Source organism: Hypomesus nipponensis, chromosome 27 (assembly GCF_054491055.1).
Source record: "Hypomesus nipponensis isolate SF chromosome 27, ASM5449105v1, whole genome shotgun sequence".
NCBI classification, from domain to species: domain Eukaryota; kingdom Metazoa; phylum Chordata; class Actinopteri; order Osmeriformes; family Osmeridae; genus Hypomesus; species Hypomesus nipponensis.
Window position 1 is genome coordinate 8953593 of NC_140387.1, and position 13478 is coordinate 8967070.

General features: G+C 41.9%; 1 protein-coding gene across 8 annotated transcripts in view; it reads left to right on the top strand.

Moving 5' to 3' along the window:
- The window catches only part of nacc2 (NACC family member 2), a 108723-nt gene extending 101412 nt beyond the window's left edge, over positions 1–7311 (top strand). For 7 of the 8 annotated variants that reach the window (XM_084693679.1, XM_084693683.1, XM_084693687.1 and 4 more), the window contains 2 exons: positions 6606–6733; positions 7089–7311. In XM_084693679.1, coding sequence (XP_084549805.1) covers positions 6606–6733; positions 7089–7175 — 215 coding nt within the window. In that variant the 3' untranslated portion in view covers positions 7176–7311. Of the gene's footprint in view, positions 1–6215; positions 6369–6605; positions 6734–7088 lie in introns of all 8 variants that reach the window. The other variant, XM_084693686.1, reaches the window with a different exon arrangement.
- Positions 7312–13478: the final 6167 nt, after the last annotated feature.

Genomic DNA, 13478 nt, shown 5'->3' on the forward strand with positions numbered 1-13478 from the left:
CCTAAAATAGGCGAACATGCCAAAAATCAAGATCTATGCAGAATGTTTTCATTTACTTTGTGGTTACTTTTCCAGGGATTATTATAGAAACACATTTGATGGCCTGTTGGGAAGGTGGGGTTGTGGTGAATCCAGCAATACCAAATATGTAAATATAGCATCACAAATCAGGGTGTTCTATCACTCAATGTATGAGGTGTCCAAAATGAAAGAAAACAGAAAACTAACATAATTTAGTATTAAGTCCAAAGCCCATTAGTGGTGAGAAGAATGTTTAGAAATTCAAATATAAGATACATTTAATAATGAAACATTTCATTGGCACCTTGTACTACACAGTCCATATGGAAACAAATATTGAAATAGAAAGATAACACCTTACCATAGCACAAACAGGAGACCAGGAGTCAGGATTGCAGTTTGACCTTAATGAGCCTTTTAATAAAACTATAACTTGACACAATACAAATTAAATAACTGTCTTAAATCAAACAAATGGCAATCAAACAATGGCTAACAAAACAATCTCCTCACTGAATCTGGCCTGTACTACGAATCAAGATTTCGCGTTAGCGAGGTAACTTCAGGTTCAACCCAGGGTTTTCTGTACTACGACGGTGGATCACTTGTTAACGGGGTAGATTGCCATGGTAACACATGCTGAACGGCTAACCCGGTCGGGAGCAGGATAAGTTGGAGATCAGAGATCAACCGGTATAAAAACCCCGCCCATTAACTCATTCTTGACGATAATGTCGTCACCGTTCATAGTAGATCCTGTGCAGCTTGGTGCGCGGATAGTGAGAGGTGCGCTCAGAAGAGCCTGAACATTTAGAGACCGACAAAACCCTTTCGCATTCCCTCATGAGTATCTTTCTGAAAGATATAGATTCTTAGCAGAGGGAATTACATATATTGCCAGCTTCTTGAGCCGTATGTTGCCAATGCGACGCATTGAAGCTGTGCACTCAGTCCCACAGACTGAATGCATAGCGTTTCGTTATTTCGCTATGGGTAGCTAGTTTTATAGTGTGGGTGATGCGGAGAACCTGAGCAAGAACACGGTCTGCCGCGCAATTTTGAACGGATTTTATTCAATGGATGTTGCCACCAGGGCCGGATTAAGACATTTTGAGGCCTGGGGCTAATTACCAGGATGAGGCCCCTATATCGCCCCAACGCACATCATGACACGCACACAAACCCACGCCAGGTGCACTGACACATCAGTGCTTTAAAGTCCACAGAGCCACTCTATAAATATAATTAGTTTAAACATGTGACTCACCATCATCACATCAGTGATATTAAAAGGTTCGTTTTCTGCTCTTTCTCAATGCAAACTCATCAATGAGCTCTTCAAAGTAGAGAAGAAGTTGAAAGAAAAGAAAGAAGTTGGCGCAGTATGTCATGCTCTATTGACTAGGGATGCACCGAATCCAGGATTCGGATTTGGTCGAATATTGGGCTTTTGGACAGGATTCGGTTTCGGCCAAACCTTAATTTTTTTCCCACCGAACCCGAACCCTACGCTTGCACTACGCCGGTTACGCTGATCGAAATAATGACGCCGCCGTTGAATACGGGAATGTGTTTACGTAGGTGGTCCGTTCAAGGTAGTAGGCTGAGAGACAGTGAAAATGAAACTCATAAGCAGAAAGAGTTTTGTGTGCAGTGGCGATTTCTTTAAGACTGCAAGGGAAGCTCAGCTTCCCCTAAAATATCCAAAAACTGATTTACATTTGGTGCTTAACCCAACCTAATAGCCTACCTAGTCAAGGTTTTAATGTGAGGTGAAATCGGAACTTCACATTAATGCGAGCGCGCATGGCGCGCGAGCGGAAATTTTTATATTAATTTCAGTGCAAAATCGTTTTTTTTTGCTTTATGTAGCCTAGCCTAATATGAACATTACGTTGGAGTCATATTCTTAGCTATATTTTCCTGGAAATTACAACCCAAATGTTTACCTGAAAGATTCAGGGCTTTTGAGAAAACATATTGTTCCCACCCTTGCAGGAACCTAGATTTATGAAGTGACAGATCTTTCTTTTTTTACCTGGCTTTTTCAGGTCCGCCTGGCATCTTTTTCCCTTCCATTTTATTCTTCTCTGGAAGCTCAGCGTCTCTGGGAGTGAATGGAGGAGTGGGCTGGCCAGGACGCTGGGCTTCTGCTTGATGATTGGAGGGTGTGTCGAAAGACTGCATCTCCTTTTGATTGACAACGATTTTGTTCTATAAAAAGTCGCCGAAGCTATTCGAGTTTAGTCCCATCGCAGATTTTGGCCACACTCTCTGCTTTCCTTGAACGGACATTTTCGAACATTATTTTTGTTTTCACTCTGAATTTTTCTAATTTTATGAGCAGTGCCGTTGACTCACTCGACATCGGGCAACCTGAGGCCCCCCTAGTGGCGAGGCCCGGGGCTGCAGCCCCTAAAGCCCATTGTCTTAATCTGGCCCTGCCACCATATTCTGATTAATGAAGTGATGAAAAATAGATATCCAAAGTGCCCTTTGTACAGTGGCGTTTTTATATGTAAAAAATTGGTGGGTCAAAAACATTTCAAAATATAGGATACCAGTAAGCTACAAAAGTTCCTCTTGCTACTGATGTGTTTATTTAACACGTCAACAAACAGCGTGGCTCCACACAACACTTTAAACGACAGAGCGGCTTGCTTCTACCAGGGGCCTGTACTACGATTCAAGATTTGGCGTTAGCGAGGTAACTTCAGGTTCAACCCAAGGTTTTCTGTACTACGACGGTGGATCACTGTTAACGGGGTAGATCGCCATGGTAATACATGCTGAACGGCTAACCTGGTCGGGAGCAGGTTAAGTTGGAGATCAGAGATCAACCGGTATAAAAACCCCGCCCACTAACTCATTCTTGACGATAATGTCGTCACCGTTCATAGAAGTTCCTATGGAGCTTGGTGCGCGGATAGTGAGAGGTGCGTTCAGAAGAAACAGAACATTTAGAGACTGACAAAACCCTTTCGCATTCCCTCATCATTATCTTTCTGAAAGATATAGGTTATTAGCAGAGGGAATTACGTATTTGGCCAATGCTACACATTGAAGCTGTGCACTCACAGTCCCACAGACTGTATGCATCATTTCGTTATTTCGCTATGGGTACTTTGATAGTGTGGGTGATGCAGAGTACCTGAGCAAGAGCAAGAACAAGGTCTGCTCCGCTATTTGCAACAGATTTTCTTTAATGGTTGTTGCCACCATATGCTGATTAATGTTGTGGTGAAAAAGAGATTTCCAAAGTGCCCTTTGTAAAAACTTTGGACTCTAATATGTTGACAAAATGAAACAAGGTTTTTCACTCAATGTTCTGATTTCCCTTCTGGAAATTTATGCAAATGATATCATATTTCACAACTTAACCCATTCTGTTGTCCTTGGGTTGCTTTGAGCCATTTTCTAATCATTTCCATATCAGAAATGTTTTTTTTTTCCCCCAATCAAAACCTTTCAAACCAAGAAGAACAATGGGTATCTGTACAAAGCTCTTCACAAGTGATACATAAATGATCATTTCAATACTTTCATTACATTTTGATGTTTCATTCACTTTTATAGCATTTTTAGGACTTTGAAAGAGATAAGTGGTGAAAACCCCCAGAAAAGATTCAAAGGGCACAACAAGAAAGCCACAAAAAGGTATTAAAAAGACCAAAACGTAAAACAAAGTTTAACAAATACATCCTCATGTGTTCTCCCTTCCCTAGGAATACAGAAAAATATGTCAGTGTAACTAATTTTAGTGTCATTCATTCAGTCAATTACTATCTCCTCATATTCCAGTTTTTCTGTCTCCAGCCTTGTTTTTTTAATTAAAAGCCTCTAATAATCGAGCTCCAGGGTTTTTTTTAAAATACAGGGCCCCTCACATTGTCTGCTCCAACCTAATACAAAAGAACATTGTCCCTTTCCAAGGCACACTTGGTCAAAGTTGAAGGTGTCCATTTGACTATTACAAGGTTCATTGCTTATACCTTGTGTCTTTGTCTTGGCTTTGAAGTGGAGGCCCTAGGCTCAGGGGGAGGAAGACGTTCCTATTCCTGCTGAGTTTAACACCATAGCAATTTAATCAATTGAGTCATATTTGAAATGAGCACTTTAAGGACTTGTGTCTTATGTTGAGACCACCACCATTAGTAAGTTATCACAGACACTTCAATCACAACCACACGTTCACACACTCTCACCATCTGTGTTGCAAGTGGTAAATACAACTCAAATGTGTACCCCCAAAATGAGCAGGCAGACGCAGTTTCCGGATCATCTAGGACCTGGATGAGAAAGTAAATTGTATATTGGATCAATATTTAGCAACCACATATGGCATACATACTGGCGTATGACTATTAGTTTCACTGTTACCTCTGTATGGCACAGTGGGACGACAGTCACTGCAGAGAACCGTAATACATTTCACTCCTACAATATTCATAAAAAATTGTTGAATGAACATGGTCACATAGATTAGGCTACTTGAAACATACATATGCCTGGGCTTCCAACCTGCTGCCACCAGGGTCTGAAGAAATGCCCCCTTCCATCATGGGGTGACCCTGATAGATATCCTAAAAAAGGGACGAGTTCAGGCAATTCAGCCTTGTACTTGTTGGCCTTAAAATATGTACAAGTATTGTCTTACCGTTTTGAATTATGGTTTTATTTTTTATTTGCTCCCACAATCGTTTGCCACTGCAGGGTTGCCACTGCAGGGTTGCAACTGAAATAATACAGCAACAAAAGTTTAACGTTGTGGAATGCACACGTGTAATTATGATCACATCTTCAATAAGTCATGTAGTTTACGGATTTACAGCTGCTATTTTCTGCCAGATTGGCTGCAGCGACTTTGTTGAATTTTGCCTGTATTATGTCTGTATTCCTGATATGCTTGTATTACAATATTTCACGCAGGAGGAGTAGACAAAGTTTGTAAGATTATTGTCTGCTCCTCCTGCGTGAAATATGCGGCTCTTGTTTCGTCCAAATTTGCAATTGGACATACGATGCAAACACCGCCCCTTTATGTGAACGCGCACGTCTCTAGATTGGAAAGATCTGGGTTGAGTTAGAGAGTTGATAACCGCCGTCGTAGTACCGCTTATCGTGACTGCGATTGTTAGGCTTTGCGTAGCCGGGTAACTGAAAGTAATCCAGAGCATGTTGATCTTGATTCGTAGTACAGGCCCCTGGACAACGAGAGCACGCGACCTGGCTGCTTGCCCTGGCTACAATCTACCACGCTATTTTAACTTTCAGTGCGACTTAATCCCTTTCCTGGTAAGTAGCATAATCAACCTGCTTGATATTTCATGTGCAGTCTTCTTTGTGATGAAATTAGCCATAATTCCTGTTTTTGCAACAAAACATAGAAGCCCAACTGTATTGCATTTTTTTTGTTGCAGTATTCATACATATAGTAACATTAAAGATTAGGAGGCATGTTGAGGAATAATGTGGTCCCGGTTCTTGGGCCTTTATACCGTATATCTATGCTTGGGACCATAAACATATACACCACCGGATAGAAAATCAGGAAATGACGTACTAGAATTAAGAGAGTTCGTGTAACTTCGTGTCTTTATCAGGAAATGACGTCCCGAAATGAAGATATTTCGTCTAACTTTGGCTCTTTAAATCGATTGTCAAGAGCGTTTCCATGGCATTCAGAAATATACAACCGCGCAAATCGCGGTTAATACTGTAAGGCTGTCAGAGTTTTCCTTGATGCTAGCTAGAGGCTAACGTTTTTTGTTAATGGGTTAGTGGGGTAGTTCAGTTACATGTAGCAACATCTATCTGTATTACATATTTAGACATATCCAATGTTTATCAGTGTTTATTATGACTAGACAGACCATCTTCAAATCTCAAAGCAAAACAGCTATTTATCAACCTGCCTTTCAGGTTCACAACCCCTGGTACCCTGAGTGTGCCAGCCTCCTAGCCCTACCTCCTGCTCTGCATCCAGCGCTGGTCCAAGCCTCCTTCCACTAACCCCTGCTCTGCATCCAGCACTGGTCCCAACCTCCTGCTCTACATCCAGCGCTGGTCCCAGCCTCCTTCCACTAACCCCTGCTCTGCATCCAGCACTGGGCCCAACCTCCTTTCACTAACCCCTGCTCTGCATCCAGCACTGGTCCCAGCCTCCTTCCACTAACCCCCTGCTCTGCATCCAGCACTGGGCCCTACCTCCTGCTCTGCATCCAGCCCTGGTCCCAGCCTCCTTCCACTAACCCCTGCTCTGCATCCAGCACTGGTCCCAACCTCCTGCTCTGCATCCAGCGCTGGGCCCAGCCTCCTACCACTAACTCCTTCCCAGAATCCAGGAGGTAAACTAATAAACTATATATAACTACAGTTAATATATAATGACACTAACACTTTGCTGGGACTGCATTCACATAATGGTCTTGTTTTTAATTTAATTTATCCCAATGTTAAATAATTCACCATAATAATACTCTATGCACAAACTACACTTACAAATGATACTGTTGTTCCTTTTGCCCCACAAACTGTGTTGGTGTAACCTAAAGTAAACACCCTCTACCCATCTACCATTACAGATGTAGAAGCCCAGCAACCCTGGCAAGTTGGGCAAGGTCACCCAGGACCATCAGGAGGCGCATGCATCCCAATGCAACAAGACTCTCACCTCTGCACATGCTCACTTCAACAAGAGCAACAGAAAGCTGTGTGTGTGTGTGTGTGTGAGAGAGAGAGAGAGAGAGAGAGAGAGAGAGAGAGAGAGAGAGAGAGAGAGAGAGAGAGAGAGAGAGAGAGAGAGAGAGAGAGAGAGAGAGAGAGAGAGAGAGAGAGAGAGAGAGAGAGAGAGAGAGAGAGAGAGAGAGAGAGAGAGAGAGAGAGAGAGAGAGAGAGAGAGAGAGAGAGAGAGAGAGAGAGAGAGAGAGAGAGAGAGAGAGAGAGAGAGAGAGAGAGAGAGAGAGAGAGAGAGAGAGAGAGAGAGAGAAGTCGGGTTGTGATTAAAAGAGAAAGTGTGTATATGAAATAATGCATTTGCATTTGTTTTGATTATCACCCCTTTAAAGCGCCCTCTGGAAGACAATCCCTGGATGCCAGCAGCCAGACAGCCAGAGAGAAGCACAGATGACAAGGACAAAACCAACAACACCTAAAGCAAGGCCTCCGACAGCGAATGGACAGACCCTTCATCGGGACAGAGCCAAGAATAGACACCAACAATAATTGTATTGAATAACTAATGATACATAATTGAATAATAATTTGATTAAATAAAAATCTTTATGAATATGTTGATGCTACAGAGCTGTTGATTTAGGTCCCCTCAGCTACTTTTTCTCCACAGCTCCACCCTCACCTCCACTACCTAACCATCACCCTTTTATTTGTGTTATTTGGAATACATTTGAGAAGTAAATATTTATTATTATCAACTTTAAATAGTCATTCATTTCCATTCAGTATTCCTCTTTTGTTTTGGCCAGAAATTTACAATTTATGTAGGTAAGGGCCGATTAGAAATACAAAATATTTTTTTACCATGCTGGGGATCGATTAGTCATTGAAGGTTTACTGTATTTAATAGTGGGCTACTCCAACAAGTTTAATATTAAAGTAATTTAATATTTAATAACTTTATATCATCTGCGCTACAACCAAAGTAAACAAACCAAACTACAAATATGGTGCCCATTATCGTAAAAACTTGTTGGCAGCGATTTGAGAAATGTTTTCTTTTTAAACTCGTTATTTTAAACATCTTTGTCAACAATTTAAAATATACATACAAGCCACAAATGATCAATACTCAACAAGTCAATATTTAACTGTCTTTATATGTAACCTTCACCTAGCATTATTTCACATCATCTTTGAAAGTGGTTCCGACATTATGTGAAGAATATCAATATTGGTCTAAATACAAAATCCCAGACAGGGAGTGGTATTTAGTCGCAGGTTGAATCCTCTACAACAATAGTAAGTAAAAAAATATATATCATTAAGGAATTTAGCCACTATACACACAAAATCTAATTCTATGCATTTGACTTTTTCATGCCTCTGTGAAATGTCCGCCTGACACAAGGTCTAGTCCAGCAGGGTGAAAATTTAAATGTTGTCATACGACTACACCAAATACGTCATTGGAAAGTTCTTGATCAGGAGAGTAAAACAATGCCAGTCTGAAGGTTCTACTTGCTTCCTGGTGTGAAATATGGACATCTGAACTTGGACTTTTGGCCCCAAATCTGGGATTCTAGATGGCGCTGTTGACCCCTGTTGGTACTAGGGTTATAATATTGAAAGATTGTGTTTAACTAACCCCAATTATTCACTGTAATAAGTCATGACTATGTACCATAAAGGGAACTCAAAACCCTAACCCTAATTTTGGACCAAAACTGCATGTCTGACTGCAACCCTGTATTTGTATTGTACATTTGTTTAAAAGTTAGATTTGGCCCCATGTTGAATCCTTAACAACAATAGTAAGTAACAAAATATATATCATAAAGGAATTTAGCCACCACACTAAATCTAATTTTATGTAATAGGTAAGTAGGTAATAATTCAATAGGAGTCTGCAAAGAGCTGAAGGTAAATACGAGCGTCTGCTAAGTGACTAAATATAGAATACAGAGTTACAGACCCTCAAGATTAAAGCTGTTCATGGATCTTCAATTCCCCATGTGTCACATATAGGAGGAGCATGGGAGAGAATGATTGGAGTTGCCCTTTTCATCTTGGATGCCATGTTACTTCAAAAGAGCTGCTCACTTCACCAGTTCGTACTGTAGAAGTGACAATCGTGAGACGGGGAATTTCAACAGTATTGACTAGCTCGGCTTGTTTCACAATAACTTTTGCTCCTGTCAGAATAGTCATAGTGGTATAGGCTTCTGTAATGACGTTATACCAGGCAAGGAGTGTGCTGTCTATTAATTTAGACTGGAAAAAGTCAATTGCAATGTATAATGCTTATACCTGTGTTGTATTGAAGTGTTTTGTTACTGTGATCTTGCACTTAGTTCAAAAAGATCTTAAAAGAACCTAGAATATTTCGAACCCCAACTAGGCTATTAGGAATAGTTTGGTCATGTTGCACGTTTTAAGTAGGGTAGGTATCTAATAAGTTGTTGGATCGAGGTTTGGCTCATATGGTTGCATTTTGTATTCTATCTCTGATTAAATAATTGGACATAAATGTTAAAAATTATGCTTTATTAAGATGTTTTTGCTGCAGAGCTGCTGGTAAAGGTCTCCCTGGCTTCTTCAAGGCTGTTTGGGAAGCAGACCTCCATTTCTATATCAATCTGAAAAACAACACAGTGAGTCAAAGATAAAACAAAGAATAGATTAACAGAGATACTAATTTCATAAACTAACCTCCTAAGTCATAGCCTGGCTCTGCCGTCCTACGTACTTCCGCTCAATTTGGATTTTGCTTCTGTACTAGGTCTGGGAGCTCGGCTCTGAAGTCAAATTCCAGAAACAATTTTTTTGTATGTCCCTTCAGCGAACAGAGGGAGTGGCAGACAACGATGACATTAATGTTGTGCACTAGTTTGAGTAGTTTAGTAATGGCGGCGGAGAAAGATGCAAGCGAAACTATTCTGCGGTTGTGGCAACGCTGCCGAATATCCATAGGTTAAAGCCGGAGCAAGAACATTCCTTGCTGAGTTTTGTTGGTGGCCATGATGTTGTGGCCCTCCTCCCCAGGGGGTTCGAGAACATTTTGATTTTCCAGCTACAGTAGTGGTGAAGGAGTTGGCTAAGGCGAACGCTTGCGATTGGTTATGGCAAATCAGAATGGCTCTGGGCGGATCCAATAGTTTTAAACTTCAACAGAGGACCCGCCTTCAAGGAAGTTAATGTTTGTCAATGGAGAGATCCCAGACCCTCTGTACAAATGAAATGTACGAGGGTCTGGTTAGGACCAGGCTACCTAAGTCAAGCCATAACAGAAAATAGTTGATGATCCCTCACACTGCTGATGCAGTAAACGTTCCGCTGTTTTCACCTAAGGAATTTTAGAGATGTTGCAATGCAATGTCTCCATCATAAAAACAAAAGACAGCTAGCTGTATATTAACTATTAATGGCATATTTTAATTTAATCAACAGATTTACCACTGTTGGGGGATGAAAAGGGCAAGTTCTCTCGCCACCACTGTGGCTGGCAACCAGTCCTGTACTGGCCTTTCTGGACACATCACACAAACATCATGGACTGTCATTCATTTGAGAGTGGTTAGCGGTTACAACACCGAAATAATTGGAAAGCGCTGGACCTGAGTAAGGGTTAGTGGTAGGAGGCTGGGACCAGCACTGGATGCAGAGCAGGGGTTAGTGGTAGGAGGCTGCTGGCTCCAGCGCTGGATGCAGAGCAGGGGGTTAGTGGAAGGAGGCTGGGACCAGTGCTGGATGCAGAGCAGGGATTAGTGGAAGGAGGTTGGGCCCAGTGCTGGATGCAAAGCAGGGGGTTAGAGGAAGGAGGCTGGGACCAGTGCTGGATGCAGAGCAGGGGTTAGTGGAAGGAGGCTGGGACCAGCGCTGGATGCAGAGCAGGAGGTTGGGACCAGTGCTGGATGCAGAGCAGGGGTTAGTGGAAGGAGGCTGGGACCAGCGCTGGATGCAGAGCAGGAGGTTGGGACCAGTGCTGGATGCAGAGCAGGGGTTAGTGGAAGGAGGCTGGGACCAGCGCTGGATGCAGAGCAGGAGGTAGGGCTAGGAGGCTGGCACACTCAGGGTACCAGGGGTTGTGGACCTGAAAGGCAAGTTGATAAATAGCTGTTTTGCTTTGAGATTTGAAGATGGTCTGTCTAGTCATAATAAACACTGATAAACATTAGATATGTCTTAAGTATATAATACAGATAGATGTTGCTACATGTAACTGAACCACCCCACTAACCCATAAAGTAACAACGTTAGCCTCTAGCTAGCATCAAGGAAAACTCCTTACAGTATTAACCTTACAGTATTAACCGCGATTTGCGCGGTTGTATATTTCTGAATGCCATGGAAACGCCAGAGCCTGTTTAAGGAGAACCTTGCCACTCCCTATTAAGCCCCATTGTACCGAATTTGGCTGCAGTTCCACCAGAGTTCCACTGGGGGTGATCGCGAGCGAGTGCATGTTGAATGGCTACGGAACTAAACGGCTAAATATGTCTCTTTCGCCTGATTGTCGTTCAGAAATCTCAGATTTGATTGTAGTTATTCCATGTGTAACATGGATTATAGGTCGAAAATTGAATGAACGAGTACTTATCTCCTTTTGATTTTTTACAGGGTTAGTTGTTGTTGCCCATAACACGCTAGCATTCTGCTAATGAATGCTGATTGGTTAGTGAAGGACTGATACGACCAGAGCTCCCGCTTGATGGCATCAGAAGCGGAATCAGAATGTCAGAGCATTAGCAACTTCAGCAACAACATTAGCAAGCCAAATCTCTTTCTAGCATGTGTATTGACAGGGAGAGCCTAACCTGTCAGCTGTGTTGTCGATGCCCTGAGAGAAAAAAGTAAGTGACCAGTGCTTGCCGTAAAGCAGTAGCTCTGGTCGTACGATGTGTATGACGTCAGTTACATTTTCAAAAGCTTTTTAGAACAGAAAGGTGACGATTTAAAGAGCCGAAGTTACACGAAATATCTTCATTTCGGGACGTCATTTCCTGATAAAGACACGAAGTTACACGAACTCTCTTAATTCGAGTACGTCGTTTCCTGATTTTCTATCCGGTGGTGTCCCAAGCATAGATATATACGGTATAAAGGCCCAAGAACCGGGACCACATTATTCCTCAATATGCCTCCTAATCTTTAATGTTACTATATGTATGAATACTGAAAAAAATAAAAATAAAATTGCAATTCAGTTGGGCTTCTATGTTTAGTTTAAAAAACAGGAATTATGGCTAATTTCATCACAAAGTAGACTGCACATGAAAAATCGAGCAGGTTGATTATGCTACTTACCAGGAAAGGGATGAAGTCGCACTGAAAGTTAAAATAGCGTGGTAGATAGTAGCCAGGGCAACCAGCCAGGTCGCGAGCTTCTATATTTCCTCGGTTATTGCTTAAGTCCTTCCTTGGTTGTAAATAGGAAGATCGGTTGAATACGGGTGGTAAAGGATACGTAAAAGCTCGGATCAGTGGTTAAGTAGTAGGCTTTAATAGGTTAGGGTATTATTCGAATAAATATTCTAAAGCCTACCTCTTAAAAAAGAACACGGCAAGTTATATTATGAACTTGTTTTTTATTGCTTAAAAATTGGAACAAAACCTTAAATGAACACAAAAACATTTCACTATTGTTGCTCCATTGAAATAAATTGGGTAGGCTAATTAAAACGTGCCGAGGTCACATATTCTCTCCATTGAAATGCACTGGTTGAAAAAACGTGGCATAGTCACAAAAAAAGTGCTAATTTCTGAACGTGTCACGAAATATTTGATAATTTTTCGTGACTGGGATCACTATATGAAAGGTGCGATTGTAATCTACTGCCCTTCTGCTTGTTTAAGGTCCAGGGTGGCTCATTATTAACACACACGGCTTAGCATATCATTAGACAAATCGAGTAATTCCAACCTTCTAAACTACTGGTAGGACAGGAGGTGCCCTACTAATTGATTCAAATGGGTGATTTTTTTGTGATTTGGTTCGATTAAATCTACTGATTCATTCTGTATCGGGTGCTTTGGGTAGGCCTGGTTGTGTAACAGACGTGGTCTTGCAAGTTCCGTCAGAAGCATACAGGCAACCGTCCGCTCCCACCGGGAGTCCAACTCACCACCTCTGACTTCCCAAGCGCCACCACTACCAACTACGCCAACGAAAAGCTAGCAATTTGTTGATGTGGGTGGCCTGTTACATACTTGAGGAGTGAGTTTCACCACACACCGGCTACATTTGCACAGTGAAACCCACCTGCAAGGTTGCTGCCAGAAGGTGACCTGAGAAGGAGTTGGGCCTTTGGGACATCATAGATGATCTGTTAAGTATAAAGACAACAGTGTGTGAATGTGAAGGACAGCCGATGAACCTTTATTTATCTCACCGTGGCTGTGTATTTCACTTTTCTAAGTCTATACAAGGAAGATGACCGCTCAACAAATTGGCATCATAATATATTGGCACGAGAACCTATCACTTCATAACTGCTACCTCCAATCACTGTACATACTGTCCTGTCACTGTACACGCGGTCCTGTCACTGAACATATTGTCCTGCTACTTTACATACTGTCCTGTCACTGAACATACTGTCCTGTCACTGCATACTGTCCTGTCACTACATACTGTCCTGTCAGTGTACATACTGTCCTGTCAGTGTACATACTGCCCTGTCAGTGTATATACTGCCCTGTCACTGTAGGCTACATATACGTTGACCCTGGCACCTTACTGTCATGTTTTTTAATATGGCATCACAGTCCTGGGAAAACGT